At 39.2% G+C, this 22,185-nt stretch overlaps 1 protein-coding gene across 1 annotated transcript in view; it reads right to left on the bottom strand.

Moving 5' to 3' along the window:
* The window catches only part of LOC106883959 (Fanconi anemia group A protein), an 86,412-nt gene that overhangs the window by 19,618 nt on the left and 44,609 nt on the right, over positions 1 to 22,185 (bottom strand). Inside the window, exons 18-30 of the mRNA XM_089349982.1 lie at positions 21,777 to 21,850; positions 20,662 to 20,766; positions 18,176 to 18,281; positions 16,165 to 16,319; positions 13,912 to 14,017; positions 12,989 to 13,048; positions 12,248 to 12,334; positions 11,024 to 11,124; positions 8,493 to 8,579; positions 6,665 to 6,710; positions 5,573 to 5,632; positions 1,088 to 1,248; positions 411 to 579 (exon numbers count right to left, since the gene is read on the bottom strand). Of these exons, the coding sequence (XP_089206108.1) occupies positions 411 to 579; positions 1,088 to 1,248; positions 5,573 to 5,632; positions 6,665 to 6,710; positions 8,493 to 8,579; positions 11,024 to 11,124; positions 12,248 to 12,334; positions 12,989 to 13,048; positions 13,912 to 14,017; positions 16,165 to 16,319; positions 18,176 to 18,281; positions 20,662 to 20,766; positions 21,777 to 21,850 (1,317 nt within the window). The remainder of the gene's footprint in view (positions 1 to 410; positions 580 to 1,087; positions 1,249 to 5,572; positions 5,633 to 6,664; positions 6,711 to 8,492; positions 8,580 to 11,023; positions 11,125 to 12,247; positions 12,335 to 12,988; positions 13,049 to 13,911; positions 14,018 to 16,164; positions 16,320 to 18,175; positions 18,282 to 20,661; positions 20,767 to 21,776; positions 21,851 to 22,185) is intronic.

Here is a 22,185-nt window from a genome sequence, read left to right as displayed (position 1 = left end):
GACTCCACTCTGATTTAGCATGGTTTCTATGGCTGGATGCCCTTCCTAATGCCAACCCCTCCGAGAGTGTAATGGGTGCCATTTATGTGCCACCAGCATCTGTCACGACTGCGATTTTACTTGGCTTGATGGGTCTTCTTCTCAAGCACAGCATATCACCAAAGGTCTTGGTCATTGCCTCTGTGAGACCCAAAGCTTGAAAGGAACTCAGCCACTTTGCCTCCGTGAGGCCCAACACTTGAAAGGTGCTCTTTACATGCCACTGGCACGGATGCCCATTACGTGACACCAACGTCAGCCACGACCAAGGTTTCCCTTGGCTTGACGGGTCTTCTTCTCAAGCACAGCACGTTGCCACGTTATATCAAATAAGCAATACAGTAAAACATTTGAGGACAAAAATCACTGACCTTCTCAACATGGCTACAGTGTTTCTTCACAGATGGTGTTGCTTCAAGCAGGTGGCACTGCTTAAAAAGTTCCGTTAATTTCAGGTGCATCTGTAGCAATATACTCAGATTGGTCTCATCACAAAAGACAGAGGTAATGGTACGCTCTAGCGATGTTGCCATTACTATCCTGAAATAATAATAATATATAGATATGTATTTATTATCCTAATACAAGAATGTTGTCGACAGTAATATTCTTAGTTTGGAATAATAAATTTGTACTCAAACAAAAGTAAAGAGCAGTGGTTCCTAGCCTGGGGGCCCGTGAATTAAACTCAAAATTTCATACATATATACATACATATATATATATATATATATATATATATATAATAATAATAATATATTAGGGATAAAAATCCAAAATTACAGGTAAAAACTCAATTAAAAATCCATACATACAAGAGTGATTCAAAAAGTAATGCTATTTTGTTTAGGACAGGTATAATTACCAACACAGGAACATGTATCATTTGTGTACAAATCAGTGTATGAAAGTGAGTATGGACAATGTGTGTGTGTGTGTGTGTATGTGTGCTTATGATTTGTGTACAAATCAGTGTATGAAAGTATGGACAAATGTGTGTGTGTACGTACGCAGAGCAAGATGAAATTACATAATTAATTTCACTTACTGGAAAAAGACGACAGAAATGAACGTCTTGGAATTGTCAAGAATCACATTTGTTATGGGATCAGATGTAAGTAAAGGATCACTGTGCAGTGACTGAAGCAAGAAAGGAAACTGTACCAAGATGTTGCCAAGAGATTCCAAAAGAAGAGGATTTTGGTAAGCCTGAAAGAAAGAGAAACCATGGTAAAACTTGCAGAAGAGGTATTCTAGGGACGCAGATATTGTGTTATTAAGAAATTTGTTGTTTAACCACATGCTACTGTGTGGTACCTTGGACCAAGGCCCCACATCAAACAAAGTCCTGTGATTGGAAATTGGTAGAGCGGAACAATGTGGGAGTGAAATGGAAGATTCTTTCTTCGCTTGACAACCGATACTGGTGTGTTTACATCCCTGTAACTTAGCGGTTCAGCAAAAGAGACCGATAGAATAAGTACTCGGCTTACAAATAAAAAGTCCCGGGGTCGGTTTTCTCAACTAAAAGGCGATGCTCCAGCATGGCCACAGTCAAATGACTGAAACAAGTAAAAGAGTTCTTAACAGGTATTTAGGGATTGTTGTTACTTAGATGGTCCCTAGTTCACAGCTATTGATGCAGGCAAAGATATACTGCAGTAAAGATACATACACACACATAGAGGCAGATATATATATATGTATGTATATATACACACACGCACACACTTTGTAGGCAGACATATATATGATTGCTTGAAATGGGGAGTAGATAGACACCCGACAACTGATGAAGGGTCAGTCTTTCTATTACTTGTCCTTTTTTCCTCTCTCGTTATTTGCGTATTTATAAGTTGTTTACAATCTGCTGTTATGGCTTCTGTTGTAACTTGACATCGAATGTCATTCAATTTATATCACTCCTTAATGTTACATTTTCAATATTATGCATCAAACTGTTATAGGCTTTTGTTTACGGCTTCAGCGACCGTTGAATTTCAAGCTGTTGTCAAATTATCGTTTCTGCTCCACTGAGCCCGTGCGTCAAGTAAAGAAACCACAAACTACTAAAGGTTTTCATATACCTGTGATGCTAAACGAGATACTGTCTATTTTGAATCCTCAAGAAGGACAGGTGATTCTTGACATGACCTTTGGTTGTGGAGGCCACAGTCGAGAGATTCTACGAAAGGCACCCCAACTGAAAAAATTAATAGTTTTAGATCGCAATCCCTTAGCACATGAAATTGCTTTGGACTTTGCAAACGAATTTAGCCACTGTAAGATACTCCCTTTGTTAGGAACATTCGAAGATTTGCCACATCTGCTGCAACAACATCAAGTGCCAACAAACTCCATCCATAGTGTTCTTCTTGATGCAGGAACATCATCTATGCAATATAGTGCTGCAAATCGAGGCTTTTCTCTCAGTCTCAATGGTAATTTGGATATGAGAATGGATGGATTAAGGTTTGGATTAATTTAGCTTGTATTTTGATGTGTTTCTTCTTTCCAAACATTTATATTCTTGAAACTATTTTGGATATTTTCTAAGATTAGTTTATTTAATTTCTATAGGCAGTACTACACTCTCGGAGTGGTTGGCGTTAGGAAGGGCATCCAGCTGTAGAAACTCTGCCAAATCAGATTGGAGCCTGGTGTAGCCATCTGGTTTCACCAGTCCTCAGTCAAATCGTCCAACCCATGCTAGCATGGAAAGCAGACGTTAAACGACGATGATGATGATGATCTCATTTGGTTTTGTATTTCATGTTGTTTACTGTTGGTGGCATCCTGTACCCATATATGTATATATATATTATTTATAATATTATTATATATATATATATATATATATATATATATATATATATATATATATATAGGGTGTGATGGTTAAATTGTCACCATTTTATATTTTTTATTTTGTGCATGCACATTGTTTGTTTTTGATTTTGTGGACTACACAGTATAGTAGGGTAAGTTGGGCACTGTCTGTGAAAAAAACAGCACCATGATGCAATTCGCTCTGCCAGAAATTTGGAAATGATATGCTGCGCTGCTTGGCATTCACACTGGAAACTCCAATGCAAAGAGATGGTGAACACACGGAACAACCATAAAATAAATAGTAGAATTTTACTACGTGCATTTCGTAGCTCTATTAAAACAGATAAAATCAATTCAATTCAAAAATAAATTGATCCAAATTTAATTCTATTTAAGCTATAGTCACTCATTAGGTCTAGAATAAAAATTTAAAAAATCAATGTACGTATCTTACCACATAATAATTAATTAAAAATAGAAATGAATATAGAAAAATACGTGTTAATACAATAAATACATGAAAAACATTTAATAATATTACTTACAATTAAAAGCATAATTTACCTTATCAAATAATTACTGTGAACTAATAATAATTATCCATTAAGATCTAGATTTATTTCTCTTCTTAATTGATGACTATTATGTCTTATCTCTTCCACTATTTCAGTTTTACGTGTCAAAAGTGGAACAATAACAACTCTCTGTTGTTATGTCAGATACTTTCACTTTAACAGTTTCACTATTAACACCGAAACTATTGCCTCATATATACATGCATACATACACACACATATGTAAATATATATATATATATATATATATAGATGTATATTTATATATATATATATATATATATATATATATATATATATATATATATATATATATACATATATATATATATATACATATATATATATATACTAGCAGTATAACCCGGCGCTGCTCGGGATTAAGCTCGGATTATTAAATGATTAAGTCCTTTATTTCAAACCAAAATAAGTAACATCGACATCAGATTTGAGCGAAATCCGTTGAAATTGGTTTGGCTGAAAATGGTTTGCTGGCAATTTGATTGGGAAATCCCATAAGGAATCAGTTTATTGGTTACTTTCACTTATTGACTCTTTTTTTAAATGTTGCATTAGAGATCTGCATAGGAGAAGGTTGATCTGAAGGTTTGCATTGGGGATCTGGATTGGAGTAACTTAGGAAAGCTTACCAACAACCTTAACCAAAAAATAAGGAGCCTGTCCCTTCTATGTTAACTCTAACCCTAACCCTAAACCCTAACCCTAACTCTGACCCTAAAACCGTAACCCTAACCCTAATCCTAATCGTAACACCCTAGTGGAAATCGTGCGGGTGTTAATCTGAAAAATTACCAAACCCTTTTTGTGGTCCGAAAAACGGGTTGGGGAGGGGTGACTGACAAATTGTTACATACGTTTTTGTTTCATAGTTGGGAGATATAAACAAAACTCTTTCGCTCCCAAAGTAGTATATGTGCGTATGTGTGAGAGTGAGAGGGGGGGGGAGAAAGATGAACGATTTAAAATAAATAAATGATTTAAAATAAATATATTTGAATTGTTGTGTGAGAATCTTATTATAGAATATAGTGTCTTTCAAAAACATCTTATATTTGAAACTATATCTCATGTTTAAGAAAACAAATGCATTTTACTCTGTCTTCCTTAGCTACATTTTCTTTCGTAATACGCTTTGTCTCCCTCTTCCACTTTTTCATTTTTTTTTTTTAGACGCTTGGCAAACACACTGTTTCTCCCCTTGTCACAAACACACTATTTCTTTCTTTCTCTCTTTTTTCTTTCTCTCTTTCTTTCTTTCTCTCTCTCTCTCTCCTTCACGCGCGTACGCACAGATTTGACTTCGCCATGTCAACAAACTTCAAAATTGGTAAAAGTTTATCGATTTTTACAGCTATACGCGGGTGCCTCTGTGAGAAAAAGTTGACAAAAACACAGATAGGGTCATGAACAATGTCCTCCTAAAATTGGAGCGACACGCGTGCTAATTTGTGGACGTGCATAACCCACATCACGTACACACACACACAAACATCTTTTGTTTTATAGATATTGATACATACAAACGACGACGACGACACACACACACGGGAAGTGGGGGGAGGGGGATGAAAAGTTCTTGGCTTTAGGTAAAAGGAAATACAGGTGGATTGATTAATTATGATTTTATTTAACATACTCTCCTCTCAGATCCACACACTTATTGCAGATGTCCTTTAGTTTTTCTAAGCCCTTTAAAAGAACTTGGAAGTCGGGCCTCCGAGTAGGCCTTTCACAATACCCTTAAAGCCAGGAACTTTACAGCAGCCCCTTGTGTATATATGGCAGGTTTTCAACCAAATCCATTGACAAGTCTTTGGTCAGTCCTGTGTTTTAAAAGAAGACACTTGCCCAAGGTGTGTTGCAATGGGATTGAATCCCAAACTCCATAGTTAGCAAGCATATTCTAAGCCACACAGACATCTTTGTGCCTAACCACTCACACATACAGAGGCATATATATATATATATATATATATATATATATATATATATACACACACATTTACACTTGTCTACAAAGGTGCACAGACAACAAATACATAATGTTTGTTAAAATATTATCTTTTCATTCACAGCAGGATTTATGTGGAAGTTTGAATACTTACAAAGTTGAGAAGATGTTGAACTGCAGCACTTAACAAATAAACAAAGGCAACACTGAACACCTGAAGAATAAACAGACGGGAAATATTTTAAAGCAACCAATGTATTCGCAGTTATGTCATGGTTCAATCCCAGGGTTAAAACTGTGTGTGTGTGTGTGTGTGTGTGTGTGTGTGTATATGACATTAAAAATAGATGATTTTGTTGAGGTTATTTCTACAGAAATTATAGCCAGCACTAAATTTTTGCTACAGTGTTTCGTATCAAAATGTCAGAGGTTGTAGCATTGTAGCCAGTGGCAGACTGGGTCTAAAAATATTGGTTGCCAGGAGACTATGGGGGCCCACCCACAGCTACAATGCTATCATTTAATTTGTTTTTTTGTTAAAAGTATTCTTTTGAACTGTCTACAAACACAGCCAGGCTGAAATAATTAATGCATTCTTCCAGGAGTGAATAAAAAAATTCTCAAACTTGAGGGGATGGGCCCCCATATATGGATTCTAATGGCATAGGGGCCCACTTGTCATTGGGCAAGCTGGCCAGTCCACCACTGGTTGTAGCCAACAATCAGTGCTGGCTAAAATGTCTGTCGAAATAATATTAACAAAATAATGCAAAGAGCACAGCTAACACAGGAGGACGTGGTGTTGATTTATAAAAACATTAACTATACTTTATAGCAGTGGTCCCCAGCATTTTAGCACTTGTGACCCCTTACCCAAAAGCTTGAAACCCACGTGGCCCCCTACTATCAGCAGAGCATAAAAAATATAAATGAGGAGTTGAAATTATTATTATTCCAAGCCACTTCTAGCAAGGCTATGCGACCCCCTGCTAAGGCTTCGTGACCCCCAGGGGGTGGGGTGGGGGGTCAGGAACCACTGGTAGGGAACCCCTGCTTTATAGTACATTATGGTTGCATAATGAAATTCCATGTGCCTGCAAGTCTTTAATTGAGAATAGAGTCTTTCTTTATCAATTAGATGGAGACATTGAGAATATTAGGATAAAGATGTTCTAGTGGAGAAAGATGGTGCCGCCACTGCCAATGATGATGGTTGTGTGTGCAAATGAAGTTAACAAATAATTACCTTGACTCCAAAAATGGTCAGCATGGGTTCAGTCCAGGTAATGTTTCTAGGGATGTTGAAAATAATGAAAAGGTAATTAAAACATACGTTTCAAAATTGTAAAATGATAATTAAGGTAGATATCAACTTTGTTTAACAACCACTTTTCCAAGCTTCCATGGGTCACTTGGAATTTGTTAAGGTGGATTTTCTAAGACTGGATGCCCTTTCTGTCACCAACATGCACACGTTTCCATGGTAATATTTCTCCTGTGATAAGACGTCTTCACAGAATATTGAAAACAAGGAACAGAGCTCGCATGATGGGGACACTTGTTTACAACTGTTAAGTGATATCAAGGCAATGACACACACACACACATCTACATGATGGGCTTCTTTAAGTTTCCACCTAGCAAATTCACTCACAAGGCTTTGGTCAGCCCAAGGTTAAAGCAGAAGACACTTGCCCAAGGTGCCATGCAATGAGATTGAACCCAAAACCATGTGGTTGGGGAGCAAGCTTCTTTATTTCATGAGATTTTCCACAAGGGCAGTACATAGATTGATGCAGAAGCAATGCGGGCTGGACAGTAACACAAATGAGATGAAACGATAAACAAAACAATGATATTGATGAGAAGTGCAACGACGCCTGCCGATCGATGCCCCTCGAGAACACTGTTCTGAAGGAGCAAGCTTCTTACCACACCTGTGCCTCCATAATTAAATTCAAAAAAGGGAATTGGCAATTAGAGCACATAGATGTTAGAGAGAGAATCTTTTTTCAAAGTCAATCCATGCAAGTGTGGAAGAGCAGACATGATAATAATTTCTAATATTGGCACAAGGCCAGTAATTTTATGGGTGGTGGGGCAATTGATGGCACCAATCCCAGGGCTGAAATGACTCTTATTTTATTGACTCCAAAAAGATGAAAGGCAAGAATCGACCTGAGTGGAATTGAAATCCAGAACATAAACAGCCAGAACAAATGCCAGTAAGCATTTTGTCTGAGTTGTGGCTGATGCAGTCTTGAAAAATATCAACTTGGTACTGGGAGCACAATTTGATAACTCTATGCAGTTCTGTCATACAGCAAATAGGGATCAGACTGGCTGTCTTGGAATTATCCTTTAAGTTCATTGAAATCCAGATTACTTCAGATTAGGTTTCTTGAAAAAGTGTTGCTTTGACGCTTGTCATAACTGGCCAAAATATTCCACCCGTTTTACATTCAAACCAGTCATGTCTGGCCTTTCACACCAACCCTACAATATCATTCTAAAAATTAACAGTTACCTAATCTACAAAATGATTAATTCCAAACAATAAGAATAAATAACCATTTTACTCTAGGCATAAATACCGCTAAGCATTTCTTCCAGCATGCTAACGTTTCTGCCAACCCACCGCCTTTAACAACAATTATTTTCTATTCTAGGTACAAGGCCCAAAATTTTGGGAGAGGGGGCCAGTTGACTGTCCCCAGTATGCAGCTGGTACTTAATTTATCGACCCTGAAAGGATGAAAGGCAAAGTCGACCTAGGTGGAATTTGAACTCAGAACATAAAGACAGATGAAAGACTGCTAAGCATTTCGCCTGGTATGCTAACATGTCTGCCAGCTCACCACCTGACAGGACAATGTGAATGCTAAAGAGTTAAAGTTGCCCTTTGGTACCTAGTTCCATCTTTCAAAATATTCCCCATTTCGAAGTGTGATTGTCTGTTGTTTTCCTCCTCAGTTGTGGTTTAAAAAAAACATAAAATGAAACCCAGATAAAAAAAAACAAAAAATATAACAGCGGATGTGAACTTAAGAGAATTAAAGAGACATTAATCAAACCGATGCAAAGCAAGAGAAGCTAGAGCTGCTGCTTCTGCCTGTAGAAGTACCAAGGGAGTCTCAGCATCAACTGGACTGAAGGTTTCCCTGTGGAGAGAAAACATATATATACACTCTGTTTTAGTATCTGGCTTGCAAGATTCTTTATGCGAATTCATGTGTTGAAGCAAATTATGTTGCGTCTGGGGAGAGTCATATTGTCTCAACCCTTTCGTTATCAACCCAACTGAAACCAGCTCTGGCTCTGAGTACAAATGTCTTGTTTTCAAAAGTATTGAATTAAAATCTTCCACCAAACCTTAGTCACAATTTATGTTCCTAACACTAGCTTAATGATAATGAAGTTATTTTACTAAATTCTTTGTTGAAACACAGAGCATCTCAAAATAAATACAATAAAAGGGCTAATGCCTTATTTAACACATTCACTGGTCCAATTTCCACCCATTATTTATATTTTTACTATATTTTTTCTTAAAAAAAAAAAAAAAAAGAAAGTGGAAATCGAACCAGTGAGTGTGTTGGATAAAGCATTAAGAGAATATGACTATCCCCAGGCATTATATATATATATATATATATATATATATATATATACACACACACAAATATATATGTTGGGTTGGTGCACAATTAAATTTTAAAACAGTCATTAATTATGTACCAATCTAAAACACACACAAATATATGAAACAGACCTAACTGTGATCCCACCCTCCTTCCCATTCCTTTTACCTCACATTCACAATCTAATTACACTTATTAACATGTCACACACCCATTAACCCATTCCACACATCTTGCTCTTCAAAAGCCACACACACACACACACACCTCAAGACATGAATATACTACTGTATGCACACACATGCCTGCCCCTCCTTCATTCCCCCCACAAACAACATCCTCACTTGGTCCCTAACCTCTCACCCCACCCTCTTTTTTTAAACTCCTCAACTATTTTACTTCTTTCTCATTCCCCCTATGCCTTTTTTCTGATGAAGGACTGATGCTCAAAACATTAAAACTTGTTTCTCCCCATCCAGTCTTGCAACCTCCCTAACATGTCATCTCTCTTTCATCCTCCTCTTTACTGCATCATCATTTCTACTCTGCTGTTCTGCACCATCAAGCACCCCCTACTCTCTCCACTCCCTCCCGGTGGCACCCCAGTCCCACTTCATTCGTACCCACCTTGCATACCTTGAAGGTCCTTTCTGACCCCACCCCATCACGTGTACCACAGTCCAGCCCCACCAATCCTAAAACATGAGTAGTCAGGTTGCTCTTCTACAGCAATAAACCTGTTCTGCCCTTTACTCTCGCTTTAACCTTCTTAATCTCTTAGCATAAAAGTTCTCCATCTCCTCCCTCCCTTAGGGATCGTAGAACTTGTTGGCTGCATGGTGACCTCACTAGCACTGGTGGCTCAAAAAATGGTTAAACATTAAGAAGGGCATCAAGTTGTAGGAAACCTGCTAAAGTAGACATCGGAGAATGATGCAATCCTAGGAGCCATCGGATCCGGTCAAACAGTCTAGCTTATTCCAGCAGAGGAGATGGTCATTAAATGTTGATGGTGATGATGATTGTTCATTGCACTCCCAATAAATATCCATGAGTACATAGGGAAAGAGAAATAATGGAAGTGAGAGATGGGACCTGATTGAGGAGGCTATGTCATCATCGTCATTTAACTTCCGTTTTCCATGCTGGCATGGGTTGGACGGTTCGATTGGGGTCTGGGAAGCCAGGAGGTTGCACGAAGCTCCAATCTGATCTGGCAGTGTTTCCTAACGCCAACCACTCCTAGAGTGTAGTGGGTGGATTTTTATGTGCCACTGGCACAGGGGCCAGAGGCAGCTGGCAATAACTATGATTGGTTAGTGCTTTTTACATGCCACTGGCACGGAAGCCAGTTAAGGCGGCGCTGGCATCACAACCTTGAAATCACTCTTCTCCACTTCATCGCACATCTTTTCTTGATCTTCCTCTTCTACAGGTTCCATTCACTTAATGAACACTTCTTTATGCAGCAGACATCTTTGTAAACATCCCTGTACCAGTGCAGTCTTCTCTCTCTTTACCCATCAGATTCCCCTTATCTTCTCTCTTGTCCTCATCTGATTCCTTTTATCTTCTCTCTTGTACCCATCTGATTCCCCTAATCTTCAGTTTTATCCCTCAACTCATTCGTACCCTGTTAGTCAATCAGCCAACACTCGCTTCATTTTTTTCTAGTCTTCACAAATCTTCCCACATACAAAGTCTCCATCTTATTACCATGCAGTATCACACTTTATACACAAGCATCATACAATCTGCCCTTCACTCTGATGGAGAAACCATTTATTACCAGTAGAGGTCATAGCACTAAGCTTTTCTTAGCTTGTTCTTACTCTGGCTTCTATGCTTTCAAAACGCCCACCTTCACAGCTAATTATACTAAAAAGGAAGCAAAAACTGCAACCGACTACTGCGAGGTCAACCTTTAAAAGTTCATTCCTAATAGATAAAATGATTGTACTTACCATTCATCAGACATTTGAAATTTTAGAATGCAATCAATTATTGTCTGCAAATTCTTCTGTTCTAAAAGCAGATGATAAAATTTCCAGTTTTTCCCATGGACCTTTTAAAGATGAACAAGAAATATTCCCTATTTTTATTTCTCCAAATAAAAGTACATTCCTGCAAATTCTTCTATAAGCTAATGGTAAAAACTTCCAGTAGATATTCCTACATTACCAAACTTTGCAACTTGAATGTTGAATTTTATATATGTGCATATATATATATATATATATATATATATATATATATATATATATATAGGGGTTGGACAAAATAATGGAAACACCTTAAAATTTCACACAAATTAATTTTAATATGGGGTAGGACCGACTTCGGCAGTAATTATAGCTTGAATTCTACGAGGTATGGACTCGTACAAAGTTTGAATTCTTTCCAAAGGAATATTTGTCCATTCTTCAGCTAAAACAGTTTCCAGCTCTTGTAGTGATGATGGTGGAGGATATCAACTCCTTTCTTGTTTTCTAAAATGCACCATAAATGTTTAATAATATTGAGATCTGGGGATTGTGGCGGCCAGATAAGATGTTCAACTTCACTAGAATGCTCCTCGTGCAATTCAGTAACAACTTTAGCTGTGTGAATTGCTGCATTATCATCCTGAAAGATTGCGTTTCCCTCTGGAAAGAGTTCCGCAAACATAGGATGAATTTGATCAGATAAGATGCTTAAATAGTCTTGACTATTAATTCTGCCATGAAAGGAAACCATTGGGCCGGCGGATTTCCAAGATATAGCCCCACCCCCACCAGATCATCACAGATCCTCCTCCATGTTTAACAGTTGGAAGAAGGCAGTCTTGGGTCAAATGGTTCTTTTGGCTGTCTCCACATGTATACTTGGCCAGTGGTCGGAAATATGGTAATGAATAGCGGACAAAAGAGGTGTCTTGCAGTAAAGGAGATACGAGAGAGAGAGAGAGAGAGAAAGAGAGAGAGAGAGAGAAAGAGAGAGAGAGAGAGAAAGAGAGAGAGAGAGATGGTGAAGATGTGATGGGGCATATAGCTGAGTTGCAGGGAAATGTATAGAGTGAAGTGGACCAGGGACTGGAGAGGGTCCATTTCATTACAAGTTATGTGTACAATTAAACAAAAGGGTCAATCCTTTGTTTAATTGTAGAAATGTAGCTAAGAAAATAAATTTGCATAGAAAAGCTAACTTACCATTAACGATGTCCATAGCAGTGGACATTCTGTTAGTAATCTTTGGAACAAGTCATCAGAAATGGTCTGTCTTAACATTACAATACCCTGAGGAAGAGACAAAAATATAAGCATATAGAATACCAGAATACATAGCATAGGAGAAGCGGAAGAATACTGGAATACATTTCATAACAAGGGCAGCAGAATACCAGAATACATTTCCATAGTAGGGGCAGCGGAATACCAGAATACATAGTGTAACAACATGGAGAATTGTCATTTTGATACATAAGAAAAAACAAAAAAAAAATTCCCTTTACTTTTTTGATTTTACAAGTTTGTTTCTTTGCTGCAAAACATTCAATACGAATTACAGGGAGATTCAGCGTGATACAGAGTGTGATAAGAACGGGCCTTTGAAATACAGGTGCAACTCAGTTTTGCTAGGTGAGTGGACTGGAGCAACGTGAAATGAAGTGTCTTGCTCAAGGACACAATACACTGCTGGGAATCGAACCCACAACCTTATGATTGTGAGCCGAACACCCCTAACCACCACTCAACATTACACTATAAAAACACTCCTCACCACTAAATTCTGTTGTGATTCCAGGTTGCAATGTTTCTTCGTTTTCTAAAACTGAAACAAAAACAAGTCATGGGAACAATTGCAGAAATAAAATGGTAAGAACAACCAAAGTTGTATCTATGTATTCGATGAGAATGGAACAGGAAAAATGAGTTGAGATAAATTTTTACCTGGAAAATCTGATAAACAACATCTCTGTCCAGTGCAAAACCTTCATTGATGGTGTTTCTCTGAAAGAAAGAACAAAAAAATGGAAGGTCATAAATTCTAAGAAAATAAATGACAAAGTTTGATCTGTTTGCAATGAATTCCAATCAGACTTTATTGGTTGTGTGTTTGGTAAAGTGTACTGAATGGAAACAGAGAGAAGCTTCTGGCATTCACCTTTATTAAATAGATACATACATACAGAGGCATGTGGCTGATGCTGGTGGCACATGAAGAGCTCTTTTTGAGTGTTGGGCCTCATGGAGGCAATGACTGAGTCCATTTGGCATTATGTCAAGCTTGAGAAGACAACCCATCAAGCCAAGTAAAATCACAGTCATGGCAGATACCGGTGTCACACAAATGGCACATAAAAGCACCCATTACACTCTCGGAGTGGTTGGTGTTAGGAAGGGCACCCAGCTATAAAAAACCATGCCATCTGGTACAGCCTTCCATCTTACCAGCCCCGGTCAAACCGTCCGACCCATGTCAGCATGGACAACAGATGTTAAATGATGATGATGAAACATAATGCAATAAAATGACCCCTGATGAACTGTTGTAGTTCAACATCCAAATTTCACTTTGAACCCCCACTGCAGTGGATGCAAATAACTGCAATGGTGAAACATTCGTAGGGAACAAATGATATAAATGGCATCTTGTGTTTACCATATTTTTCCTCATTTGCCCTATGTAAAAAACACCCACTACACTCTCAGAGTGGTTGGCATTAAGAAGGGCATCCAGCTGTAGAAACATTGCCAGATAAGATTGGAGCCTGGTGCAGCCTCCTGTCGAACTGTCCAACCCATATCAGCATGGAAAGCAGACGTTAAATGATGATGATGATGATGATGATGACCACAGAGTTTTTACTCACCAACGTTGTATTAATGTAGGTGATGGCAGTTGAGGCGGCAGCCTCTGACACAGGAATGTATACAGAATCAGAAAATAAGAGATTGGCAGGAAGATTCAGCAACAGACTGTGGAAAGAAAAGCGGTTTATTAGATACACAAACAGACAACAAATTGTGCTTATTATTCCATGGCAACCGTAGACGAAGAAACAGAAACAGAATAAATAACGAAGTAATGAGATTTAATCAGTGAGCAATTCTGGTTTATTCAGACAACGTTTGTGGAAAGAGCCTGAATGCGTAGCAGAATACTGAGGGTTGTATTTGCCATTAAACACGCTCAACACAACAGAAACACGTGTCGGTCATTGTGAGCAATTATGTTGTGTTAAAATTAGAAAAATTTGAAGATGCAGCAGTTTCTGGATACTTTGTAATTGTTTTGGATTTATACGTCTGTGTAGTTGTGAGCCCTGTGCCGGTAGCACATAAAAAGCACCATCCAAACGTGGCCGATGCCAGTGCCACCTTGACTGGCTTCCATGTCGGTGGCATGTAAAAGCACCATCCGATTGTGGTCGATGCCAGCTCCTCTGGCCCCTGTACCAGTGGCACATAAAAAGCACCCACTACACTCTCAGAGTGGTTGGCGTTAGGATGGGCATCCACCTGTAGAAACACTGCCAGATCAGATTGGAGCCTGGTGCAGCCTTCTGGCTTTCCAGGCCCCACTCAAACCGTCCAACCCATGCCAGCATGGAAATTGGAACTTAAACGATGATGTGTGTGACAGAGAAAGATAGAGAGAGAGAGAGTGTATATATGTGAGAAGGCGTGTGGCCTTGTGGTTAGGACATTGCACTTATCACTGCTGGATCATGGGTTCAATTCCTGGACCAGCTGGCATGTTGCATTCTTGGGCAAAACCCTTCATTTCTCGTTGCTCCAGTCCACTCAGCTGTAAAGGGGCACACCCTGCCACAAACTAGCCTTCTTTCTGGTCAGGGTGGAATGTTGGCCTGCTTGCCCGGCCAGTGGGGTGGCATCATTTGATAGCTAGAACAATGCGAAATGCATTATCACCAACAAGGTAACACAACATCTGAAAGTCTGGTTTAATATCATTATATACATAGGCACAGGTGTGGCTGTGTGGTAAGAAGCTTGCTTCCCAACCACATGGTCCCTGGTTCAGTACCACTGCATGGCACCTTGGGCAAAGTGTCTTCTACTATAGCCTTGGGCCAACCAAAGCCTTGTGAGTGGATTTGGTAGACAGAAACTGAAAGAAGCCCGTGATATATATATATATATATATATATATATATGTATGTTTGTGTTTTCCCCCACCATCGCTTGACAACCCATCTTGGTGTGTTTGTCTCCATAACTTACCGGTTTGGCAAAAGGGACCAATAGAATAAGTAGTAGGTTTACAAAGAATAAGTCCTGGGGTTGATTTGTTTGACTAAAGGCGGTGCTCCAGCATGGCTGCAGTTAAATGACTTAAACAAGTAAAAGAATATGATGATGATGATGATGTATATATGTGTGAGTACGAGTATGTTTGTGTCTCCTTGTCTTGTCATCATCATCATCAGTTAACGCCCGTTGTCCATGTTGGACAGCTTGAGCAAGGTTGGTAAGCTGGAACGTTGCACCAGACTCCAGGTCAAGTGATAATTGTAAATGAATGCTATTCATTTCCAAACTTCTGCAAAAACATATCTGGCCTTGGAGGGGAAATATTACCTTACATGGAAGCAGGTGAGGGTTGGCAACAGGAAGGACATCCAGCCATAGAGAATCTGCCTCAAACTTCATTCAACCCATGCAAACATGGGAAAACAGACATTAAAATGATGATGATGATGAATAAATCTTGGGAGGGAGCTGGACATTTTCTAGGACGATGTTCTTCCCAGCATTACTTTTCAAAGTAACGGTCAAGCTCTGTCCCAAATATATCACCAATGCAACTAGTGGTGACCACACTGTGTACACTCCATATTAATGCTAATGGTGGCTATAATATACTGGCCACACGTCAGTGCCATAGACAGTCACATTGTGTCATTTTCACATCACTAGACGAGGCTTAGCAAGTTCAACATCATCCTTTAACATCCATCTTCCATGCTGGCATGGACCGGTCAGTTTGACAGGAGCTGACCAGCTGGACGGCCGCACTGGCTCAATTATAAACAAATAAAAACAAAAAAAAAGATGGAAAAATTTCAAAATTTATTTGAACTTGCAAAAAAGTCACTTACTTTACTTTAGAGAAAACCTGGAATTTGGTTTTACAGAGGTTAGCAGCGACATTGGTAGGTGTTGCTTCTTGCAGTTCTTGAAGTAACCATGGTAACGTTGAAGTTTCAGCATTTCCATTATTTTGATCAATGTCCAAAAACTGTTCAATGTTTCTCTGAAAGAGAATAGAATAAATATCGAGTCGGAGGCAATGACCGAGACTTTGGCATTATGTCGTGCTTGGGAAGAAGACCCATCAAGGTGAGCAAAATCACAGTCATAGCAGATACTGGTGTCACGCAAATGGCACCCATTACACTCTCGGAGTGGTTGGCATTAGGAAGGGCATAGAAACCATGCCAAATCAGACTGGAGACTAGTGCAGCCTTCCAGGTTGCTAGCCCTGGTCAAACTGTCCAACCCATGCCTGGGTTAAATGATGATGATGGTGTGTGTGCGTGTGTGTGTGTAGATGTATGTGTTTCATTTTGTAAGTGTATAGACACATATCTGCCATGTCAAATGCCTGCCGCCGCTGCCGCCACCACCACAACTTCTGCTATCAGTCTCAACAGCCTTTCATATCTGCCATTGATAGTCCCCTACTCTTTGTTCATCACTCTCTGTAGCCACCCCTATATACCTACGACCTCAATCTTTGTCACAGCGAAACCCCTATTTCACATTATCTCCCTATTTCTCATATATCCTGTTTTACTCTAGGCAAAGGGCTGGAAATTCTTGGGGAGGGGGCCACTTGATTAAATCAACCCCAGTACACAGCCGGTACTTAGTTTATCGACCCCGAAAGGATGAAAGGCAAAGTCGACCTTGGCGGAATTTGAACTCAGAACGTAGCTGTAGACGAAATACCACTAAGCATGTCACCCCTGCGTGCTAACGTCTCTGCTAGTTTGCTGCCGTTTCTCATGTATCTATGGTTTTATTACACTGCAGCTCTACACCCCACCCCACTCCTATTTTGTTCACCTTCCTCCCAAATTAATGTTTTGTGATATGCTGTGCTTCAGAAGACCCCCCAAGCCAAGTGAAACTGTAGTCATGGCCGATGCTGGTGCCACATAACTGGCATGCAGAGTGTGCCTTTCGAGCATTGTGCCTCATCCATTTCCATCCCTATTTCTAACCATGTTACCCCTTCCTACTCAGCCCCTGTCCCTAATCTCTCTTATATTCACAAACGTGTACCTTGTGGCTATGGCCCTGACACTTCTTTTCCACCTCCTCCTTTTCCTCCTGGGGTAGCCATGTATCTCCTCTACAGTCAGGCACCTGCTCCTGTCCTATCATACTTTAAACTCTCAACACCTGGCAAAAAGCCACCACACTCAATACTAGAACCCCAGCTCAGTTGAGGGGAGGGGCTTGTGTTGTCATCATTTAGCATCCATTGTCTATGCTGGCATGGGTTTGACCGTTTGACTAGGGCTAGCATGCTGGAAGGCTGCACCAGACTCCAGTCTGATTTAGCATGGTTTTCTACAGCTGGATGCCCTTCCTAACGCCAACCACTCTGAGAGTGTAATGAGTTCCACTGGCACAATTGCCATTTGCATGACACCAGTATCTGCCACGACTGTGATTTTGCTCGGTTTGATGCTGTAATGCCAAAGGTCTCAATCATTGCCTCCATGAGGTCCAACACACGAAATTAGCTTTTCATGTGCCACTGGCATCAGCAACATTGCCTCCATGAGGCACAATGCTCGAAAGGCACACTCTGCATGCCAGTTATGTGGCACCAGCATCAGCCATGACTACAGTTTCACTTGGCTTGGAGGGTCTTCTGAAGCACAGCATATCACAAAAGGTCTTGGTCATTGCATCTGTGAGGCCCAAGGATTGAAGATCACACTTCACCACTTTGTCCCATGTCTTCCTGGGTCTACCTCTACCACAGGTTCCCTCCACAGTTAGAGATTGGCACTTCTTTACACAGCTGTCCTCGTCCATATGCATCACAATTATATAAAACATGAAAGATAAACAACATAAAAACAGATAGCTAACCTTCAGTAGGGTCACTATTTCATATTTATTATTATTGAGAGTTAGTTGTGGTGGTGCTGCCCTGGCCTGGCACATGGTGCACTGCGATGAATCGGTCTGTACACAACTGCAAATACAATTCAAAGGAACAGATCAGCAATGCAGCAGATCAACTTAGTAAAAACAACAGCTAAACCATCCTCAAGTCACAGCTAAACCAATTTAAAATAAGAAAGACATTGGATATTTGTAGTCCTGGATACACAATGCTTGAATAAAAGATGGAATGGACATGAGCAGAACACTATTAATTATAGAGATGTTGAATTGAGACTAATCTTGGATTCAACAATTACGTGTGTATATTTGAGGGGACACACACACACACACCATCATCATTGTTTAATGTCCATTTACCAAGGTGGCGAGCCGGCAGAAACGTTAGCACGCCGGGCAAAATGCTTAGCGGTATTTCGTCCGTCTTTATGTTCTGAGTTCAAATTCCGCTGAGGTCAACTTTGCCTTTCATCCTTTTGGGGTTGATAAATTAAGTACCAGTTGTGTACTGTGGTCCATGTAATTGAATGGCCCCCTCCCACCAAATTTCGGGCCTTGTGCCTAGAGTAGTAAAGAATATCCATTTACCTAACTGGTTCCCTGATCTTAAAGGTGTAATGTGGGATCAGCTGGTGCGGTGGTGATGCTAGCTGGTGCAGTGGTCTTCCTCACAGTACTTCATGGTAGACAATATATTGCGTGTATGTCACACCACGTTTTTGGCCTTGTCTCTTATCCCAATTGAGTGTCATAACTCTTACTTTGATATTGTTCATAGCTCGTGCTCTTGAAAATGCGACATAATTGGCCATGAGAAAATACTGGTTGAGGCAAATGTATTCCACCTTTTTTCAAATGTTTGCCCTTGAGCCTTATTGTCATTGAATATTCAAGTCGAAATGGAAACTGAAGTCTGTTTAGTGTGAATGAAATATTTGCATCACTTGGGCTAAGTTTAATTCTGGGAATTAGAACAGTACGACCTCTGTTGGAGCCTGTTACCAATGATGCTTCTACACAATATATAAAGTCTTAGCAGCATTATGATAGCTCCTACTTTTAAGTTGAGGCGATGAGGAGGCATACCGGATGGAGTGAGTGAGTTTATGAATGCAAATGGATAGTTCTGAACCTCCTCTTCATTATTGCAGGACACTGAATCTGTGCTTAAGTACGTTTTAAGTGCCTTTTCATTTACTGCAAGAATTTTTAGGAGATAAAATTACTCGTGTTTCCATTTCTTCTGGCATACAGTTGTTGAAAATTTCTGGATACAAATTGAAATACAAAAGAACAAAATAATAAATGGATTTATGAAAGTTTGATAATTGCGTTTATTTCCACCATGCAACACTTTTTATTGCAAACATTCATATATATATGTCTCAAGTTGTAGCTGTAATTCAAAGGGGCCAGCTTTGTCATATTCTGTGTGAGGCTGAATCTCCCCGAGAACTAATTTTTTAATGTTATGCATGTCTGTGGAGTACTCAGCCATTTGTGAGTTAATTTTAAACCCTGTCAAATTAGATTGGAGCCTGGTGTAGCCATCCGGTTGCACCAGTCCTCAGTCAAATCGTCCAACCCATGCTAGCATGGAAGGCGGACGTTAAACGATGATGATGATGATGATGATGATGTGGTAATGAATAGTGAAATTGACACTATGTATGAATTGTCTCTCTCACTCACTCTTTCTCTTCTTTTGTGTTCCTTTTCTCTCCTACTTTTGATTTAACAATTTGTATATGTTTCTATGCATCTACTTCTCTTGTGATGTGATAAACATTTAAAAACACAAAACGAACGTCGTCACCACTCACCGTCTCTTTCTCTCTTACCTCCTCTCTCTCCTACTTCAAAGGAGTGTGATGCACACAACAGGAACATACAAAAACAAAAAGTTAGCATATTAATATTATTGATATTTATTATTATTATTATTATTATTATTTGACACTTGGGTAGACCTTACTTCCTGGTTTTCCTTTCCTTGAAAGCAGCTAATAACAAATTCCAAAAGGCTTCAAGCAAGGGTCTTCTCCTGTGTCTCAAAGAGGCAAGACTTTCCTTAGAATACAACCAAATACAACCCATGACAACTTTTTTGACACAAACCTGCCCAGAGACCATTCTTGGTTTTATGGCACAAACTTCTCGCCTTAAAGAATGATCTAAATTAACCCCTTTAAAACGGTTGATGTAAATTTACATGGGCAATGTGCATGCTTTAAATCGCAATTACCGTTGCAGTGTGCAGGCAACTGAATGAATCACAGCTGTAAACTGGTTTTCCATTAAAATTCCATGTTAATTGATGTTCCAAGTAACAACCTAATAACGACAAAGTTATTTTTCTAAAGTCTTCATTATTTTCAAAGTTAATCAAAAGTTAATTAAGTAGTAGATTTCAACAGAAATATAACAAAAGGGTTAAGAAAAGAACTTACTTTGTATCTGCCTCAAGTAAACAGTTAAATATATCTGAGCAGATCTTTCGACCATTTTTGTTTTCTGCTTGGTATTTGTGAAGAAACCATGTTTGGTAAAAGTTCCTGGACAAAAACAAAAGTAAGGAAAACACAACTGGAATGAACCAAACAAGATCAATACTTCACAAGGATCCGTTAAACAAATACAAAAGGGTCAAGCATAGTGAGTCGAAAATCATTATTCAACTGAGATAATTGAAGTAATTAATTAAAAATTAAATTAGTAGGGGGTTAAACTAGTAGCAACATTCAATTCCACTTTGTTGTAGCAACTCGCTTAATTGTTTAATATTCGTTACTACTCAATCTCTTCTTAAGATTCTATGACGAGCTATTTTGCTTATCTATCGTTTGCAGAAGCGGATCTCAGCTATCATTCCAGTGTGCAGGTGTTCATGGTTGAAGATAAGCCAAACAGATCAAAACTGAGTCAGCCCCATGAGGATAGTAAGGGTTCGCCCCTGCTGCTAGCGAATATATTGTATATAAAGGATGCAGAGCATTGCACCGATAACCAATTGGTGGAGAATCTGCCTGGGGTTAAACTAGTGGTAACATTCATCTGCCACTTTGATGTGGTGACTTGCTTTATTGCTTAATATACATTACTACTCAATCTCAAATTCTGCCAAGGTTGACTTTGCTGTTTCATCTTTTCAGGGTCAGTAAATTAAGTACCAGTAGCGTACTGGAGTTGATCTAGTTGACTGGCCTCCTCCCCGCAAATTTCGGGCCTTGTACCTAGAGTAGAAAAGTATACAGACATTAAGGTGTTGAGCCTTTGGGTCCCTAGCGCTGGCTGGTGTATAAGTGATCAAGATCACACCACACCCACTGAATGGGAGGCTGGTCCATCACTAAATCAATCATTTTCAGTCGAGGGGACTGGAGCAAGGAGAAATGAAGTGTTTTGCCAAAGAACAACACACTGATGCGTCTGAGAATGGAAACCACAACCATGTGACTATGAGTGCCACACCGTAACCACTAGGCCACGCCCATATATTTAGATTATATACATATGAACACACCCAGACCCTGACACACACAAACTGCAGTACTTTATCTCTTACCTCTGTCGGTTTGTCAAATAATCCCTGCCCGGATCTACTGCCAATTCCTGTCGGACCCATTGCTGTAATTTTATCTTTGGACACAAAGAGATAAAAAGCAAGATGCAAATTTTAAAGGATTTAATAATCAGAAGAATTAACAAGAATTCAAGAGGGAAAAGACAAACAGAAAGAATTATGGAATATAGTCCTAAATTAAGAATGGGATTCTCTGCTAAAAATGGTTGACCAGAAAATTCCTTATTCTATAACTCTTATGATACAAACCTGACTGAATTAGCTTTTGTTCTATGATACCAATTCCTTAATTATAACCTTGCATCAAAATTTTATAATCAATTCATATTCTAAATACTAGCTTAATAACAAAGAAAAATTACTATTAATATAAATTTAATGCAGGAGGTAT

The sequence above is a fragment of the Octopus bimaculoides genome, chromosome 3 (assembly GCF_046866305.1).
Source record: "Octopus bimaculoides isolate indiv1 chromosome 3, ASM4686630v1, whole genome shotgun sequence".
Classification (NCBI taxonomy): Eukaryota; Metazoa; Mollusca; class Cephalopoda; order Octopoda; family Octopodidae; genus Octopus; species Octopus bimaculoides.
The sequence above is the reverse complement of the archived record's forward strand: the minus strand, read 5'-3'. Positions and strand labels throughout refer to the sequence as shown.